The sequence below is a fragment of the Hevea brasiliensis genome, chromosome 10 (genome assembly GCF_030052815.1).
Source record: "Hevea brasiliensis isolate MT/VB/25A 57/8 chromosome 10, ASM3005281v1, whole genome shotgun sequence".
Lineage (NCBI taxonomy): Eukaryota > Viridiplantae > Streptophyta > Magnoliopsida > Malpighiales > Euphorbiaceae > Hevea > Hevea brasiliensis.
In genome coordinates this window covers 5,608,568-5,626,871 of record NC_079502.1, presented here as the reverse complement: position 1 = coordinate 5,626,871, position 18,304 = coordinate 5,608,568, and the positions used below count along the sequence as shown (strand labels likewise).

Genomic DNA, 18,304 nt, shown 5'->3' with positions numbered 1-18,304 from the left:
TAGAATTTTTAGAACTTATTTAGGCAGTTTTTGCAAAAATGGTCAATTATAAGGACTAAATTGAAATCTTACATATTGTGATGGATGATTGATTTGATGGGCTCAGGAGGGGCTGTGTGATGTGATTGAGTTGTGGACATGTGGATTGTGAATATAGAAGTGTGCTTTGAGCCATTTTGCAGGTTGGGTAGGTCCTAGGTATAGGGGAGACTCTGCCGGATTTTCGGCACGACTTAGGACGTATTGGTCTTTTTCTTTGTTTGTATTGAGTCAGATTTATTAAATGATTATAATAAAATTGTCAGGTGAGCCGGGACAGCCTTCTTCCTCCGCCCAGCCGCCTCAGTGACCACCGTCAAGTCTGTGAGTAAAATATTAATTTTTAATTGTAATTTCACTATTATTATATGTTCAAGCATGCCCATGCATCACTTATATGCATATATTTATGTAGTTAAACTCTAGGCACGAATTATGTTGCATTGATAACTGTTAAAGTGCCATGATGTTATTGTGGTAATTTGGGGCAGTGTGCGTGCGTTGTGTGCGTGTGATGTGGTGTGGACTATGGACAGGACGGGTAGTCACGGCTTGAGTTCTTCGCTGGGACCCGATCCTTCGGGGGGTAGTCACAGCTTGAGTTCTTCGCTGGGACCCCCGATTTGGTTTATTAAGCGAAAGTCCGGCTTGAGTTCTTCGCTGGCACCAGGTTGGATTTAAGAGAGCTGTATAGGGGATCAGCTCCCATATATTACGATTGATGCTACAGGGTGCGTGAGTGCTCCAAATTACCTTTTTGATGTTATGATGTGAAAATGTTATTGATGTTGCATTTCACTCTACAGGGTGCATTAGTTTTAGATAGTTATAGAGATTATGGTTAAAATTGATATTTTACTCTCTGAGTCGAACGCTCACTCCTGTTCAATATTTTTTTCAGGCTACAGGAGGATTTTATTGTAGTTAACCTGCTTTTCTCCTTCGCAGGTTGTTTTATCAATATTTGTGTAATTTTATTTACTCCTAGAATTTCCGCATGTGTTAGAGATATTTAAATGATTCGGGTCTGTAATATAAATTGTCATGTGGACCTGTAAAATTATTATATGCATGTTTGATGGACTGGATGAGGGAGCTGAGCTCCCATTTATTTTTATGCTGATGAGTATGTAGAGGGTGAGCTGAGCTCCTCAATTGAGTATTTATTGTGTTTATAGGTCGGGTGAGTCGAAAACTCCTCGTTGGAAAGTCCATTTTATGGCCGGACTCTGTCCGTTTGATTTCTTGAATTTGAGCCCAAATGGGCCTTAGAGTTGGGTTAATGAACAGTTAGGCTTACTACGGGCGTCGGGGGCTTTAGGCTGGCCCAGGTCCTAGTGCCGGTCCGGCCCATAGGTTGGGTCGTGACAGATGTGGTATCAGAGCTTAGGCTCCAGATTCTTAGGGATTGATTGTATAAAGTGTTGGGAAGAGTCTAATAGGAGTCACATGCGGAAAAAAAATAGGGTCCACATTCGTCTTGCATTGTCGTCTTTGCTTCTAGTTTCTGCTTCATATATTGTGTGTAAATATGAGTCTATAGAGCTGTGTAATGTGCAGTTTTGAATTTTGTGGGCTAATGCTGCTGAATTTCAGGAAAATGCGTAGAAGCAGGAGAGCTGCCACTGCACCAGAGCCAGATGTGCCTGATGAGGTGTCAGCACAGGATGATGCGCCTGCCCCGAGGAGACGGGGTAAGAGGCCTAGAGCTGCTCAAGTAGAGGAGCAGCCACCCCCAGTACAGGATCAGTCCTTTATGGCACAGGGTCCCATGGACCCAATGGCAGCTACTCTAGCTGGGTTACAGAGAACCATCGACATGATGGCGCAGTATATGGTCCACCCTCCACAGCAGCAGCAGTCCACCGCACCAAGAGGGGAACCTTATAAACAGATAATTAATTTCAAGAAGTTGGTGCCTGGAACTTATGATGTGTCAGACGATGCATATCGGTTTTTAGATTCCTGCAGATGGCAGAAATGTAATTACTGATTGGTGATAGAAGACTGATAGAGTGTATGCAGCATGTCATGGGGCCTATGCCTAGACAATGGATGAATGACTACGTGTTACCCCGGATGGAGGGTTTGACATGGGCTCAGTTTGTGGAACTTTTTATCAATCGGTTTGTGCCAGAAAGCTTCAGAGATCAGAAGCAGTGGGCCTTTGAGGCCTTAAGACAGAATGGCAGGTCTGTAGATGAATATGCTACAGAATTTCTGGAATTGAGCAGATATGCCCCTGCAGCAGTAGCTACAGAAACTATGAAGGTGAAGAGATTCCTAAAGGGGCTTGACAGGAGGTATGCGAACCTGGCCATGATGTCTGATCAGTCTTTTGATGTGGTGGTTGATCGAGCCAGACAGATTGAGATTAGCTATGCTGCGGATGACAGCGGGAGAGCAAAGAAAAACAGAGCAGAGGGTTCCTCAGGTGTCCCTTCCATGGGTACTCCGGACAGTGGTGGCCAGAGTAATTACAGAGGAAAGAGTAGGAACAAGAAAAGTGGTTTTAGACACAAACCTCGAGGATTCAGACCAGGGTACGGATCCAGCAGTGGTCACAGTTCAGGGTACAGCAGTTCTGGGTCTGGTTCAGGATCCTCCTTGGCACCTTGTGCACAGTGTGGAAGAGGACATTCAGGACCTTGTTTGATGGGATCAGGAGTATGCTTCAGGTGTGGCCAACCAGGTCACTTTGCTAGGGAATGCCCCGTGTTCAGCGAGCCACAGATGGGGTCACAAGGTTCTGTTGCAAATGTTCCTCGACAGTTGTATCCGGGTGCTTCCAGCATGGCATGGGCCGATTCAATGGCCAACAGGGCCGAGGACAAGGGGGACGTGGATTTGGAGGCAGATCAGGAGGTAGAAGTCAGTATCAGGGTTCTGCCACTCAGGGTAGGGGTCAAGCTCGGGTTTTCACCCTGACCCACCAGGATGCTCAGGCTTCCAATGCAGTTGTGGCAGGTATTCTTCTGGTCTGTTCTTATGAGGCTCGTGTTTTAATAGATCCGGGTGCTACGCACTCATTTGTCTCCCCTGTGTTTGCCATGAGGTTGGGTAGAAACCCTACAACTTTAGAATGCCCTTTGTCGGTAGCTACCCCACTTAGTGACAACATAGATGTAGATATGATTTTTTCGGGTAGCCCAGTAGTAGTGGATGGAAAGATCCTCCCAGCAGACTTGGTTCCTCTACTCGTAATGGATTTTGATGTAATTTTGGGGATGGATTGGTTGGCAACTCACTATGCCACTTTAGACTGCAGGAACAAAAAGGTGTATTTCCACATACCTGGTGTGGAAGAGTTTAGCTTTGATGGTGACAGGAGCGTGTCTCCATATAATTTGGTGTCAGCAATAAGTGCTAGAAAAATGTTAAGGCGTGGATGCCAAGGGTATTTGGCATTGGTGAGGGATACATCTGTAGAAGGTGTCAGCATGGAAAATGTTCCTATTGTCAGAGAATTTATGGATGTCTTCCCAGAGGAGCTTCCAGGGTTGCCACCAGAAAGGGAAATAGAGTTCTGCATTGATGTTGTTCCGGGTACAAACCCCATATCAATGCCACCTTACAGGATGGCCCCATCAGAATTGAAAGAGTTAAAGGAGCAACTACAGGAGCTGCTGGACAAAGGTTTCATACGTCCGAGCACTTCACCCTGGGGTGCTCCTGTTCTATTTGTGAGAAAGAAGGATGGGTCATTGAGGTTGTGTATCGACTACAGACAGCTGAACAAGGTAACTGTGAAGAACAAGTATCCACTTCCTCGGATCGATGATTTGTTTGATCAGCTCCAAGGAGCTAGATTCTTTTCCAAGATAGACTTGCGATCAGGCTACCATCAGTTGAGAATCAGGAATGAGGACGTGTCCAAAACGGCATTCAGGACAAGATATGTTCATTATGAGTTCTTGGTGATGTCTTTTGGACTCACTAATGCACCAGCAGCCTTCATGGACTTGATGAACAGGGTGTTCAAGCCATTTTTGGACCGTTTTGTCATCGTATTCATAGATGACATTTTGGTATACTCTCGGACCGAGGAAGAGAATGTGTGGCACTTGAGGATGGTGTTGCAGACTTTGAGGGAGCACCAGCTATATGCCAAATTTTCAAAATGTGAATTTTGGCTAGAAAACATCTCATTCTTGGAACACGTGGTTTCTAGTGAAGGTATTCAAGTGGATCCCAAGAAAATTGAAGCTGTAACTGATTGGCTTAGGCCTACAACAGTCACTGAGGTGCGAAGTTTTCTGGGTTTAGCTGGCTACTATAGGCGTTTTGTACAAGATTTCTCCAGGATAGCGGCTCCCCTAACTAAGTTGACCAGGAAGAATGTTCCATTCATTTGGACAGATGACTGTGAGGTGAGTTTCCAGAAGCTTAAGGAGTGTCTAACCACTGCCCCTGTGTTGACACTACCTGTGAGTGGTGAAGGATACACCGTGTATTGTGACGCCTCCAGAGTTGGCCTAGGGTGTGTTTTGATGCAGAATGGAAAGGTAGTGGCTTATGCTTCAAGGCAGCTGAAGAGGCATGAGCAGAACTACCCCACCCATGATTTGGAAATGGCGGCTGTAATCTTTGCACTAAAAATCTGGAGACACTACCTGTATGGTGAAGTGTGCGAGATATACACCGACCACAAGAGTTTGAAGTACATCTTCCAACAGAGAGATTTAAACTTGAGACAGAGGAGATGGATGGAGCTTCTGAAAGACTATGATTGCACCATCCAGTACCACCCTGGGAAGGCCAATGTAGTAGCAGATGCTTTGAGCAGAAAATCTTCTGGTAGCTTGGCGCACATTTCAGCAGAGAAGAGACCGTTGATTCAGGAAGTACATGAGTTGATGGATCAAGGTTTAATCCTAGATCTTTCAGATGAGGGGGTATTGTTGGCTCATTTTTCAGCGAGGCCAGACTTGAGGGACAGAGTTAGAGTTTCCCAGCACAGAGACCAACAATTGATGAAGATCATAGAAAGAGTACAGCAAGGTGAAGGTGGTGAGTTTGGATTTGCCAATGATGGCGCCCTAGTGCAAGGTTCTAGGATATGTGTGCCCGATGTGGACAACCTCATGAATGAAATCATGCGAGAGGCACACTACACACTGTACAGTGTCCACCCAGGTTCCACCAAGATGTACCATGATGTGAAAGATAGCTATTGGTGGAATGGCATGAAGAGAGACATAGCAGACTTTGTGTCCAAGTGCTTGACTTGTCAGAAGGTGAAGTTTGAACATCAGAGACCGTCAGGGAAGCTGCAAGAGCTCCCTATCCCAGAATGGAAGTGGGAAATGATTACCATGGATTTTGTGACTGGGTTGCCTCGTACCACGCGAGGATATGATTCGATATGGGTAATTGTAGACCGCCTAACCAAATCAGCTCACTTCTTGCCTGTGAAGACTACATATTCTGTGGCACAGTACGCTCGACTCTACATTCGAGAAATAGTCAGATTGCATGGAGTTCCGGCTTCTATAATATCTGACAGAGGGCCCCAGTTCACTTCGCGGTTTTGGAGAAAGTTGCAGGAGGCACTTGGCACACAGTTGAACTTCAGTACGCCTTTCCACCCTCAGACAGATGGATAGTCCGAAAGGACAATCCAAACACTGGAAGACATGCTTCGCATGAGTGTCTTGGATTTTGGAGGTCAATGGGATGAGCAGCTAGCTTTGGTGGAGTTTGCCTACAACAACAGTTATCACTCCAGCATAGGGATGGCACCCTATGAGGCATTATATGGAAGAAAGTGTAAGTCTCCTCTGTGTTGGACAGAAATGGGGGAAGCGAAGGTGCATGATGTAGACCTAGTGCAGTACACTTCAGAGGTAGTTCCTTTAATCAGGGAACGGCTGAAAACAGCTTTCAGTAGGCAGAAGAGTTATGCAGACCCCAGACGGAGGGATGTGGAGTTTGCAGTAGGCGACTATGTATTCCTGAAGATTTCTCCAATGAAGGGAGTCATGAGATTTGGAAAGAAGGGCAAGTTGGCACCTCGGTATATCGGACCTTTTGAGGTTACTGATAGAGTTGGAGCAGTTGCCTACCGGTTGGAGCTACCACCCAACCTTTCTCACGTTCATCCTGTGTTTCACATCTCCATGCTCAGGAAATACATTCCAGATCCTTCCCATGTACTACAGCCGGATGTAATAGAGCTAAAAGAGAACTTGACATTTGAGGAGCAACCTGTAGCCATAGTGGACTACTAAGTGAGACAGCTAAGATCCAAACATATCCCTATGGTTAAGGTTTTGTGGAGGAGTTAGTCGGTGGAAGAGTGCACCTGGGAGTCAGAACGGGACATGCGTAGCAAGTACCCTTATCTGTTCAATGTATAATCATATGCTTTATTCTGCCTTGTGTAAAATTCGAGGACGAATTTTCTGTAAGGGGGGAAGAATGTAACACCCCAAAATTTTAAATTTTATGAGCATTTTTGGTATTTTAATTTTATTTAGATTTTAGGAATTTTTTTGAGATTTTTCGAATTTTAAAAATCGGGTTCGATTTTTCGAAAATATAAACTTTGATGATTTTTAAAAATTAATTTAAAGACCACGTGGCAAAACTAAAAATATATTTGGAGTCTACGTATTTTTCTGAGTTTTCTGGAATTTTTTCAAAATTTTTGGACCTCGTTTTCGGCCCCGAGGCAGAGTAAAAATTTAAAATTTTGTATCTTGAATCGGACCGGCCGAATCGAACCGGACCGGATCGGACCAGTCGAATCGGACCGGCTCCCTTCCCTTTTTCTTCCTCCCGCGTGCGTCGACCTCTCTTCCTTCTCTCTCTCTTTTCTCTCTCCTCGCCTCGGCCACCACCTCGCCACCCAGTGACCGGCCACACCCACCTCCCAGCCACTGGCCACGCTCTAAACGGAAAATGCGCGCGAACTCCCTTCCTCACGCGCGCAGCGTTTTGACTTCTCCAGCAAAAATCCGGCCGATCCGGCCACCAATCAGACCGGGTCTTGTGTCTAAAATCATCTACTCGACGAGAGCTTTCCATAGACACCAAGAACACCGAAATCCATTTAGCGGTTTGTCCGATTTTTGCTCGAGAAGATTTTAGCCCATTTCGACTTTTGTGCTAGATTTGTCGAAAATCGTGAATCCCACGAGAAAACCGAGGGTACCAGCACGCTCCACTCGTCGAGAGCTTCGCGGCGACATAAATTTCGAATTTTTTCGACACCGTTTTTCAGTGGGTCCCACGGAACTTCGCAGTGTTTTTCCGAGCATTTAATGAGCTTAGAAAATTCTGAAAAATTTATGTACTAACCCCCGTGTTATGGGCTTCGTGTAGGTATCCTCAATTCGCGGAAATTCGACAGTTGACCGATGCTGAATTTCCTACTGCATGCATTCTGGAAAAGTCTCCGAATTGGACCGAAGTTTTGGCTAGCCCCCCATTGTCAGATGTCCCGAGCGCGTCCCCGAAGTCGGAATCGGCAAAGGTAAACCCGAACCTTGCTTTTTCGTAATTTTCTAGTGCTTAAATAGGATTAAAAATCCATAAAATATTCGTGGTAGCTTAGAAAATTATGATTCTTTTTGCAATAGCTTAGTAATGTTGCTAAGGACCGCGGGGTAAAGTTTTAGAATTTTTAGAACTTATTTGGGCAGTTTTTGCAAAAATAGTCAATTATAAGGACTAAATTGAAATCTTACATATTGTGATGGATGATTGATTTGATGGGCTCAGGAGGGGCTGTGTGATGTGATTGAGTTGTGGACATGTGGATTGTGAATATAGAAGTGTGTTTTGAGCCATTTTGCAGGTTGGGTAGGTCCTAGGTATAGGGGAGACTCTGCCGGATTTTCGGCACGACTTAGGACGTATTGGTCTTTTTCTTTGTTTGTATTGAGTCAGATTTATTAAATGATTGTAATAAAATTGTCAGGTGAGCCGGGACTGCCTTTTTCCTCCGCCCAGCTGCCTCAGTGACCACCGTCAAGTCTGTGAGTAAAATATTAATTTTTAATTGTAATTTCACTATTATTATATGTTCAAGCATGCCCATGCATCACTTATATGCATATATTTATGTAGTTAAACTCTAGGCACGAATTATGTTGCATTGATAACTGTTAAAGTGCCATGATGTTGTTGTGGTAATTTGGGGCAGTGTGCGTGCGTTGGTGTGCGTGTGATGTGGTGTGGACTATGGACAGGACGGGTAGTCACGGCTTGAGTTCTTCGCTGGGACCCGATCCTTCGAGGGGTAGTCACGGCTTGAGTTCTTCGCTGGGACCCCCGATTTGGTTTATTAAGCAAAAGTCCGGCTTGAGTTCTTCGCTGGCACCAGGTTGGATTTAAGAGAGCTGTAGAGGGGATCAGCTCCCATATATTACGATTGATGCTACAGGGTGCGTGAGTGCTCCAAATTACCTTTTTGATGTTATGATGTGAAAATGTTATTGATGTTGCATTTCACTCTACAGGGTGCATTAGTTTTAGATAGTTATAGAGATTATGGTTAAAATTGATATTTTACTCTCTGAGTCGAACGCTCACTCCTGTTCAATATTTTTTTAGGCTACAGGAGGATTTTATTGTAGTTAACCTGCTTTTCTCCTTCTCAGGTTGTTTTATCAATATTTGTGTAATTTTATTTACTCCTAGAATTTCCGCATGTGTTAGAGATATTTAAATGATTCGGGTCTGTAATATAAATTGTCATGTGGACCTGTAAAATTATTATATGCATGTTTGATGGACTGGATGAGGGAGCTGAGCTCCCATTTATTTTTATGCTGATGAGTATGTAGAGGGTGAGCTGAGCTCCCCAATTGATTATTTATTGTGTTTACAGGTCGGGTGAGTCGAAAACTCCCCGTTGGAAAGTCCATTTTATGGCCGGACTCTGTCCGTTTGATTTCTTGAATTTGGGCCCAAATGGGCCTTAGAGTTGGGTTAATGAACAGTTAGGCTTACTACGGGTGTCGGGGGCTTTAGGCTGGCCCAGGTCCTAGTGCCGGTCCGGCCCATAGGTTGGGTCGTGACAAATAATTTAAGTTTTGTTATTAAATAATTAATTATTTATTTATTTATTATCATAATTAAGATAAAAAGAAAAAAAATCTTTCGTACAAATCTACAATCTTATCTTAATATTTAAAATTAATTATTATAAAATTATATTTTTTAGTAAAAGATTATCTCCATTATATACTACTATTATTTCATATTAAAAGTAAATTCTTGTTATGCAATAATAATATTATTGAAAAATAAAGAATTAAATTTAATTAATTATTAAAAATTAATATATCTTAAATAAAATAACAATATCAAAAATTTAAAAAATAAAGAAAATAATTATAAAAACTCTATATATAATATTAGGAGTTTAATGGAATTCTCATATAGTGATATTTAAATGGGATTATAAGATTGTGGCCAATAAAATTACATAAAAAAATTATCTAATAAATAACTATAAAAAAAAAAGTGTAATCTTGATTAATGTTACTCAAACTCAAATTTAGAGATACAATAGAAGTGAGATATTTTTTTTTATTAATGTATAATAATATTTTTAATAAAATAATAATAATTAAATGTCTTAAGTAATCAGTTTATTGAATCAGTTTATCGAGGAATGAATTATTATAATGCATTTAATCTGTCAAAATCATATCTACGTGGGAAGGAAATATTTTACACAAGTCGTCGCTAATAAGTTTTAACGACGACTTATCCGTCAATAATACTTTTAGCAAAAATCTATTTTATATAAATTTATCATTGATAATTTTTAGTGATAACCAATCAATCGCTAAATCATTAAATAATTTTAATTTTTAATATTATCATACAATATAAATTAATATTTTAATATTATTTTAATAATAATAATAATATATACTAAAAATTTTATTTTAATTTTATATTCTTAATTCTATAAATATTATTAATGCATTAAAAATTATTTAGTTTATTATAATAAAATTAATAGACAACATTAGACACCGAATCTAACTTAAATTTCTCTTATAATAATTTATTTTTTAATTATTTTAAATATTTATAAATTTATAATATTAAATTATAAAATTACTATTATTAAAAAATAATTATTTAATTAATATACTCAACTCAACTAAGCCTTTATCCCAATAATTTGAGATCGATTATATAAATTCTCTTTTTCCATTCTAAACAATTTTAGGTTAAATCCTCAGAAATGTGTAATGCTTATAGGTCATGTTGTACTACTCTCTTCCAAGTCAGTTTAGGTTTACCCCTTCCTCTTTTTTCTTTTTATCCTCTAATCTAATGTGCTATACTTGTCTAACTGGAGTATCTGTATATCTATGTTTCATATGACCAAACTACCTCAATCTCCCTCTCTCAATTTATCCTCAATTGGTACCACTCCTACCTTTTCTCTAATACTCTCATTATGGACTTTGTCTAGTCTAGTATAGCTACTCATCCACCTTAACATTCTCATCTCTGCAACTCTTATCATAGACACATGCAACTCCTTCAGTATCCAACACTCACTACCATATAACATGGCCGGTCATATGGCTATACGGTAAAATTTTCCTTTCAATTTATTATGAATCTTGCGACCACATAAAACTCCCGTGGCACTTCTCCACTTCAACCATCCGGTTTTAATCTTATGACTAACATACTCCATCTACTTGAAGGATTGAGCCGAGATATTTAAAGTGATTACTTTGGGGTAGTATCACTCCATCTAAACTAACTCATTCCCTATCACCAATTCCGTCGACCTTGCAATGCATGTATTCTATTGACTCTTTGACTTAAAACCCTTTGACTCTAGAGTACTTCTCCAAAACTCTAACTTTCTATTGACTCCTCTCGTCTCATTTATCAGAACTATATCATCTGTAAACATCATGCACCAAGGATATTCTCTTGGTGTAATCCAACTAAGATAGGAAAATCTCTTGCGTCCCCTCCCACTGTGTGCGCAATAGTAGTTCCTCATTCATACATGTCTTTCAATACTTGTATGTACCTAATAGATACCATTTTTTATTCTAACACTCTCCATAAAATAATTATATTAATTATTTAATTAATATAATTAATACAAATTATTTTCAATTGGAAATGAACTTTTGATATAAAAACTCTGGAGATGACTGGCACCATTGAATTGAATCTAATAAAATAAGTTTTTCCCTTATCGAATGGCCTGTATATTCCATGTTCCCACTCCTCGTTTGGATGCAGGCATAGGAAGGGATTTGAAAGGAAAGGCTGAATGGATAAGAGATTCTTTGTGACAGAGTTTAGTAAAGTTGGGGGGAAAAAATGTTATCCTTCAAATTACACTTCGTTTTCAGTTAAAATCGAGAGAATAATAGATAATCCTTAATTAACATTAAAAATATTTTTGAAATATGATTATTCTATTCTTAAAATCATTTCGAATCCCTGAAAACTATGAAACATGACAGGCCAAAGTGAATATCTCTTATAATATTGTCCTTAGTTCCAGCACAAAGTTACTACAAGAGTGGGGAAGAGAACTACTAGACAGAGAAAGCGAAAAAGTTAAAAGGAAAAAACAAGGAAAAAAAGGGTCAAGATTTTCTTGCCAAAATCAAGAAGACTTATACAGGCATTATTCCAGAGAATTGGCTTCTGAACGAGTCTAAACTGCAATTGTCCTGCTATTATATGAACTTTGCTCTCCAGGTTGATTATCATCCTCGTTCTCACCTGACATCTCCTCTAATGATTTTCCCTTTGATTCAGGTACCAACAAAGTGAAAACCATGCCTAAGAAGTTGACTACACCCAACACAATAAGTGAATTCCTCACACCAATGCCTGCAGGGTACCCTGCATCTGCCTTGGCCTTGTCCTTGTTCTGAGCCAAATATAAGAACCCAAATGCACCAACTATAGCCCCAAGCTTTCCAGATGCGGCTGATATACCATGACAAGTAGATCTTAATCTTGCAGGGAAAATCTCGGCTGGCACAACGAATGTGGTGGCATTAGGTCCAAAGTTTGCAAAGAAGAAGGTTAATGAGTACATCACCACAAACCCAATTCGGTTGTCCCTGTGTGTCCAATGATTGTAAGGAATAGCCAATGCAAACATGAACACCGTCATGAAGAAGAATCCCATCAATTGGATGGCAAATCTTCCCATTTTGTCGATGAAAGCCACTGTGAACCAGTACCCTGGTACAGTACTGCATAGTGCAATAAGCGTTTGTGCCCTTGCAATTCTAAAAACCTCCTCAATGGCATTCATAGTCTTTGCAGGAGGAATCCACCCAATTGCACTAAAGATATCCTTCTGGAACAGATTTTGGCTGTAGAATGCAATGTCAAGCAGGAACCATGTGCTAGTTGTTCCAAGCAAGTGAAGTCCATGGCGACGAAGAAACTCTTTAGACAACAAACCAAATGAATTGGATTTATCCTGAGCTAGCTGCTGAACCTTTTGCTCTTCTGCCTCAAGATCCACCTGGAGAACTTTGGACATATCAGAAGCAGCCTGTTTTGCATTCTTAGCAACAAGGGCAGTGTAACGAGCGGTTTCAGGCATCTTCATTCTCCAATAGTAGGTAAGTGCAGCGGGAAGTGCTCCAACCATTAGAATTATACGCCAAACGTAGTCTGCCTGCGGCACAGTAGAGGCAACTGCATCTACCTCATAAGCTGGAGCATCGAACCTGGCTCGAAAGGCAGATGATACAATTATGGCAAACATACCGCCTGCTAAAATTCCAAAGCCCTGCATGGCAAATACAGCAGCAATGAAGGCTCCTCGAGTCTTCTTGTTAGCATATTCAGACATGATTGTGGCAGAAAGTGGGTAGTCACCACCAATGCCAAATCCAAGCCAGAACCGGAAGAAGCAAAGGGTTGACATCACAGCTTTAGCATTATGACCAAAAGAAAGACCTGAGGCGACTGAGCATATCACCATGAGCATAAGTGTCATACCATAGACTTTCTTCCGCCCCATCTTGTCACCGAGCCAACCAAAGAAGAGCTGCCCTGCAAGAGTTCCACAAAATGCTACACCATTAACAGCAGCTGATACATTAGGAGGCAAAGTTCCAGGCTTCTCTGCACCATCAACATGGTAGTATATGCGGCCAAGCAGTTTGGTGACAAGAGATATGCAAAAGAGGTCATATGCGTCTGTGAAAAAGCCCATTCCTGCAATGATAATTGCAGTGAAGTGGTACCATTGTGTTTTCGCTACATCAAGAGCACTAAGAACCTGTAATTCCTTAGCCATAGCTAGCTTGCTAGCTCAATTCACAAGCTTTTTCCTTTTTCTTTTCCTGCAAAGATTAACAAAAAGTAATTAAGAACTTGTAATGCCACCAAATCAATTATGAGAACACTTCAAATAAAAATATTAACCTTGAGATATAAGGTTCAAGGCCAAAGCCCAATTTTTTATTAAGAAAACAAATTAAAAGGAAAAAAAAAAAGAAGAAGCAAATTTCACTCTTACTTTAGCAGGGAAAAGAGAGAAATTCTTTAGACAAACAAAAAAGAAAGTGATCCTAATTTTGTTCTGGGTCTATTAAAGAGAACAATAAACAGAGAGTTCTTGCTAAATAATACTATTGCCTAAGCATTGGATTCTCTGACACAAATTTATAGAGTGAACATAACATTAATTCTCCACAAGACTTTGCAGAAAGAGCAGAAAATGGCAGGTTAGTAGATCCAACCTCTACACTATTTCTTAATCACTTTTGAAATTTTGAAAGGCTACTAAGCTTCCTAATCTGCTAGAAGCAGACTTGTGAGAAAACGGTTGAAACCAAAGAAAGGGAAAGCAAATAGAAACAGCAAGTCAGCAATCTTATGGGAATCCTGTTACAGGCAAATTTCTCAGTAATGGAAAAAAAATTCATTAATCTGATGGAAAAGAAAAGCCTCAATCACTACAGGAAAAGTAAGTAGAAGACAAAGGAAATATCCCAGAAATTGACCCACATAAACAGACAACACGGTTACCAACTTTCCTCGACCAAGTATTGAATTTATTTAAATAGAAAATTTGTTTCTAGTGATTAAAAAATATAAACACGGGCCAGATCCTAGAATCAGGGCAGAGTATTATATTTACTTAAATGTCACTAATCAAGAAAATCAAGAGAAAAAGACCGCTGATGATGGCAATCTTTACGGATAAAGATCTACATGTGAAAACATCATTCCTTTTGATTTTATAATTCCAGTTTTATTGAAACTTATGAATTATGAGGAAGTGTGCAAACAAACAGCCAAATGAAAACATTAAAGAAAAAGAAGAGGATGAACTCCTGCAATTGAAAGAAAGAAAATTTGTATATAATCTTAAAAAGCGAACAGAATTGTGCATAAAAAGAAAATGAAGAAAGAAAGAAACCATTAAAAGAGAAAAAGAAAGTTGTATATAGTTCTTGTTTTGCATGCAAGAAAGAAGGAGCTCTATAGAAGTTTCTGACACTAACCTCCTGTATCTTCCTGTCCTAGTGGAGAAACTGAGAACTAAAGAGGGAATGGGAGAGAATGGATCAGAGAAAGTGCAGAGAATTGAAGGAAAGGAATGAAAGGCAGTGCTTGTGATTTAAAACATGGCAGAGGAGGAGATTGGGTATTTATATGCAGCGATTCCCACCAAATTATTATCATAAAATAATATAGTGTTGTGGACAACACCAAGGGAAAATATTCCACCGGCATATTCCCCTCCTGTTTCGCTTGACTCTCCTTCCCTGTAGCTACTCACCACACCAGCGCCAGCTTTCCTCCTTGCCTCCCTTCTCTCCTGCTTTTTGAAGACTTAGCCGCGAGGAAATTGTTTTTATGAAACTTCCATAAATTATGTTAATTAAAAAAAATATTAAAATTAAATATTAAATTACCTTTTTTAACATTTAAAATAATGTATTTTGAAAAAAACGTTTTTTTTTACTCTTAATTGTAATTTCAAACAGATTTGAAATCTCCGACCTAAATTTTTATTTATTTATTTATTTTAAAATTTATTATTTTCATAATAAAAAATGGTTATTTTTTAATTAAATCAAATTATTATTATTAATAATACATACAATAAAAAGTTTATATCTTTAAATTATAAGTGTGTTTTTTTTAATAATTAATTATAATTTATTTTACATATATATTATATTTTTATTATTAAAAATTTTATTAGTTCATTTAAAAATAATTATTAATAAAATAAATTTTGACAAAAAAAAAGAAATTAAAATAATAATTTTCTTTTTTAATTTTAAAAATAAGCCTCATATATTTTGTGGGAACAGAGCAAAAGGATCACAAAAATGAAAAGCATTCACACCGTTGACCACAGCAGACTAAATAATATCCACCAAATGACAAAACTGCCCTTACTATGCATAGCACTCACGCCAGCTTTTTTTTATATAAAAAAATAATAAAATACCAAACTAGAATATAAATTAATATATTATACTTTTCTCTATAGAGATAATTTTTTTTATTTATCTCAAATTATAAGTTATTTTTTTAAATAATAATTTATTTACTAATTTATTAATATATCTCTATTTAATGTTTACTAAAAAAATAAAATTTATAAATTTTAAAATAATTTAATAGTATAAATTATTTAATTTTTAATAAAACAATACAAATAAATGATATATTAAAAAATATTAAACAATATTAATTTTTAAATCATATTAACTATATTTTTCTTTTTTTTATTAAATTATATTTTCTTAATTCATATGAAGTGGAATAAATAATTATGGATAAATGAAATTAATTATTTATATAAAAATATTTTTTAAAATAAATAAAAAAGTGAGATTTTTAGAGATATATATATGTAAATTATATATATATATATATATATATATATATATATATATATATATATATATATATATATATATATATATAATTTACATTCATGATGTGATATAGATATCCTTAGATTTTTTTTATTTATTTAACTAGATAGATTTTTTTAATACGTTTTAGTCTCTAATTTTTTACTTTTTTTTACAGCTAATTAATCATTTTTATTCTCTTCATTATGATTTTTATGAGTGTATCACATTCACACATATTTAAAATATTTTAACATATTATTTGACTACAATAATAAAAAAAATGTGTATACACTTAATTAATACTCTTTAAAATTTATTATGTTTATAAAATTAAGTGAAAATCTATCTCAAAATTTCAAATAAATAATTAAATTGTGTGCATTACATGAGTAGTTAATTATTCCCTTTGTCTTATTTTAAGTGTTTTTAAAAGTTTTTATATAAAAATTAAGAAAATAATTGGATAACCTTGATTTTTATATAAAAAATATTAATAATTAATTAAAATATTCTCAGATAGAGAAATATGATAAGAAAGAGATAAATGCATTATGAATAATGATAACTAAGGATAAAGTTGAAAAGAAATAATAATTAATGATTCCTTAAATTTTTTTAAAAAAATAAATAAAAGCGAGAAATTTATTTATTTTTTAACATCAATTGAAATGGGACAGAGGAAGTATTTTTAACTAAAAAAATGCTAAATGACCCAATTATATATGTACCAACTTTGTCTCACTTTTTTTTTTTTTTTAATATTTAGGTTTATATTTAGTTGTTTAGATTTAGCATTTTAAAATTAAAGTTTAGAATTTACAGATTATAATTTAAATTTTAAAACTTTAGTACTTAAAAGGTTTAGATTTTTAGGGTTTAGGGTTTAGAATTTTAAAATTTAGGGTTTCAAATTTTTAGATTTAAAATATTTGAATTTATAATATTTGGAATTAGGACTTAAATTTTTAAAATTAATTTAGATTTTTAGAGTTTAAACTTTTGAAATTTTAGCGTTAAATTTGAGTCATGTAGAATTATCGTTTTAATTCAATTTACATATAATGATCGCCCCCAAAAAAATTTCTGATTTTGTTTTGTCTCTTAATTTTTTTTTTTTACCTAATTAACCATTCTTTTTCTGTTTATTATAATTTTTACTTGTATTACATTCACACATACTTAAAATATTTTTACATATAATATTGACTACAATAAATAAAAAAAAAGAGTGTGCATACACTTAATTAATAATTTTTAAGAATTTATTATGTATATAAAATTAAGTGCAAATCTATCTCAATAATTTCAAATAAATGATTAATTTTTTGTGTTTATCACAAACATATATATTTAAAATATCTTTATTAGTATTATTATAAAAAAAATTTCCAAAATATTATGATTTATGTATATAGAGGTTATCATCATCTAATCAACCAAACTGAATCAAAATTTATAATTGATTTTAGAACTTTTGAAATAATAATAAAATTAAATTCAAGTTAGTTTAGTAAAACATAATTAAATTAATATACTTATTTGATATTTGATTGTTTTAAATAAATAATTCGGTTACCATTTCAAAAGTAATCATTAATGATAGAAAATCATTTTTTTAATGCTAGGTGTGGACACTATACTAATAATTTTTTTTAAATATAATTTTAAAATTAAATAAATTTATCTTTAATAATATTTTTAAAATCATATTATCTTGTCTTTAATCTAATTGCTAATAAGAACACATCTAATTATCTTTAATGGTATACCATCATTTAAATTTAAATATTATTTAAAATAAAAATAATTTAAATTTAAAAATAAACACTAAAAGTTCGAAAAAGGGATCCACTTGTTTACATGACAATTGACATTAGCCATTTCGAAGTGGGGCAAAGGAGGAAGCTTCCTTATAAAAGGAAGGCCAAAACAACGATTTGGGCCATTCCCACGTCGTTTTCTTTCTTTTTTTTTTTTAAAGAAAAACGTTTTTCTTTTCTTTTTACACATTATTAATTTTTTTTATTTATAATTCTTAATTCAAAATTTTAATTTATATAAATAATTTACATTAATAAATAATTAATATCATAATAATAACATAATAATTAAATATTATATTTATTATAACACTTATAAATTTTCAAAATACAAATTTATTTAAAAATAATTTTTAGAAATTTTCAAAAACATATTAGTGTATATGTACACGTATGATGAATATAAATTAAAATTTACCGTAAACACTTTTATTTTTATAAATTATTGACTAATAATGAAATGAAATGTTTAATTTTTTAGTTATATTTAAATAATTCACCGCTAGCATATATATATATATATATATATATATATATATATATATATATATATATATATGGGCGATCGGCAACCTAGGACCA

At 35.8% G+C, this 18,304-nt stretch overlaps 1 protein-coding gene across 4 annotated transcripts; it reads right to left on the bottom strand.

The window, feature by feature from the left end:
• Window positions 1-11,501: 11,501 nt before the first annotated feature.
• Window positions 11,502-14,863, bottom strand: LOC110652882 (inorganic phosphate transporter 1-4). Of its 4 annotated transcripts, none has more exons than XM_021808496.2 (2): window positions 14,529-14,863; window positions 11,502-13,361 (listed from the first exon to the last, which is right to left on the bottom strand). In XM_021808496.2, the coding sequence occupies exon 2, from the start codon at window positions 13,313-13,315 to the stop codon at window positions 11,705-11,707; it is 1,611 nt and encodes a 536-aa protein (XP_021664188.1). In that variant the 5' UTR covers window positions 13,316-13,361; window positions 14,529-14,863; the 3' UTR covers window positions 11,502-11,704. The 4 variants fall into 4 exon arrangements, with proteins under 4 accessions (XP_021664188.1, XP_057985004.1, XP_057985006.1 ...); XM_058129021.1 differs by lacking the exon at window positions 14,529-14,863 and adding an exon at window positions 13,761-13,947; XM_058129023.1 differs by lacking the exon at window positions 14,529-14,863 and adding an exon at window positions 13,538-13,666.
• Window positions 14,864-18,304: the final 3,441 nt, after the last annotated feature.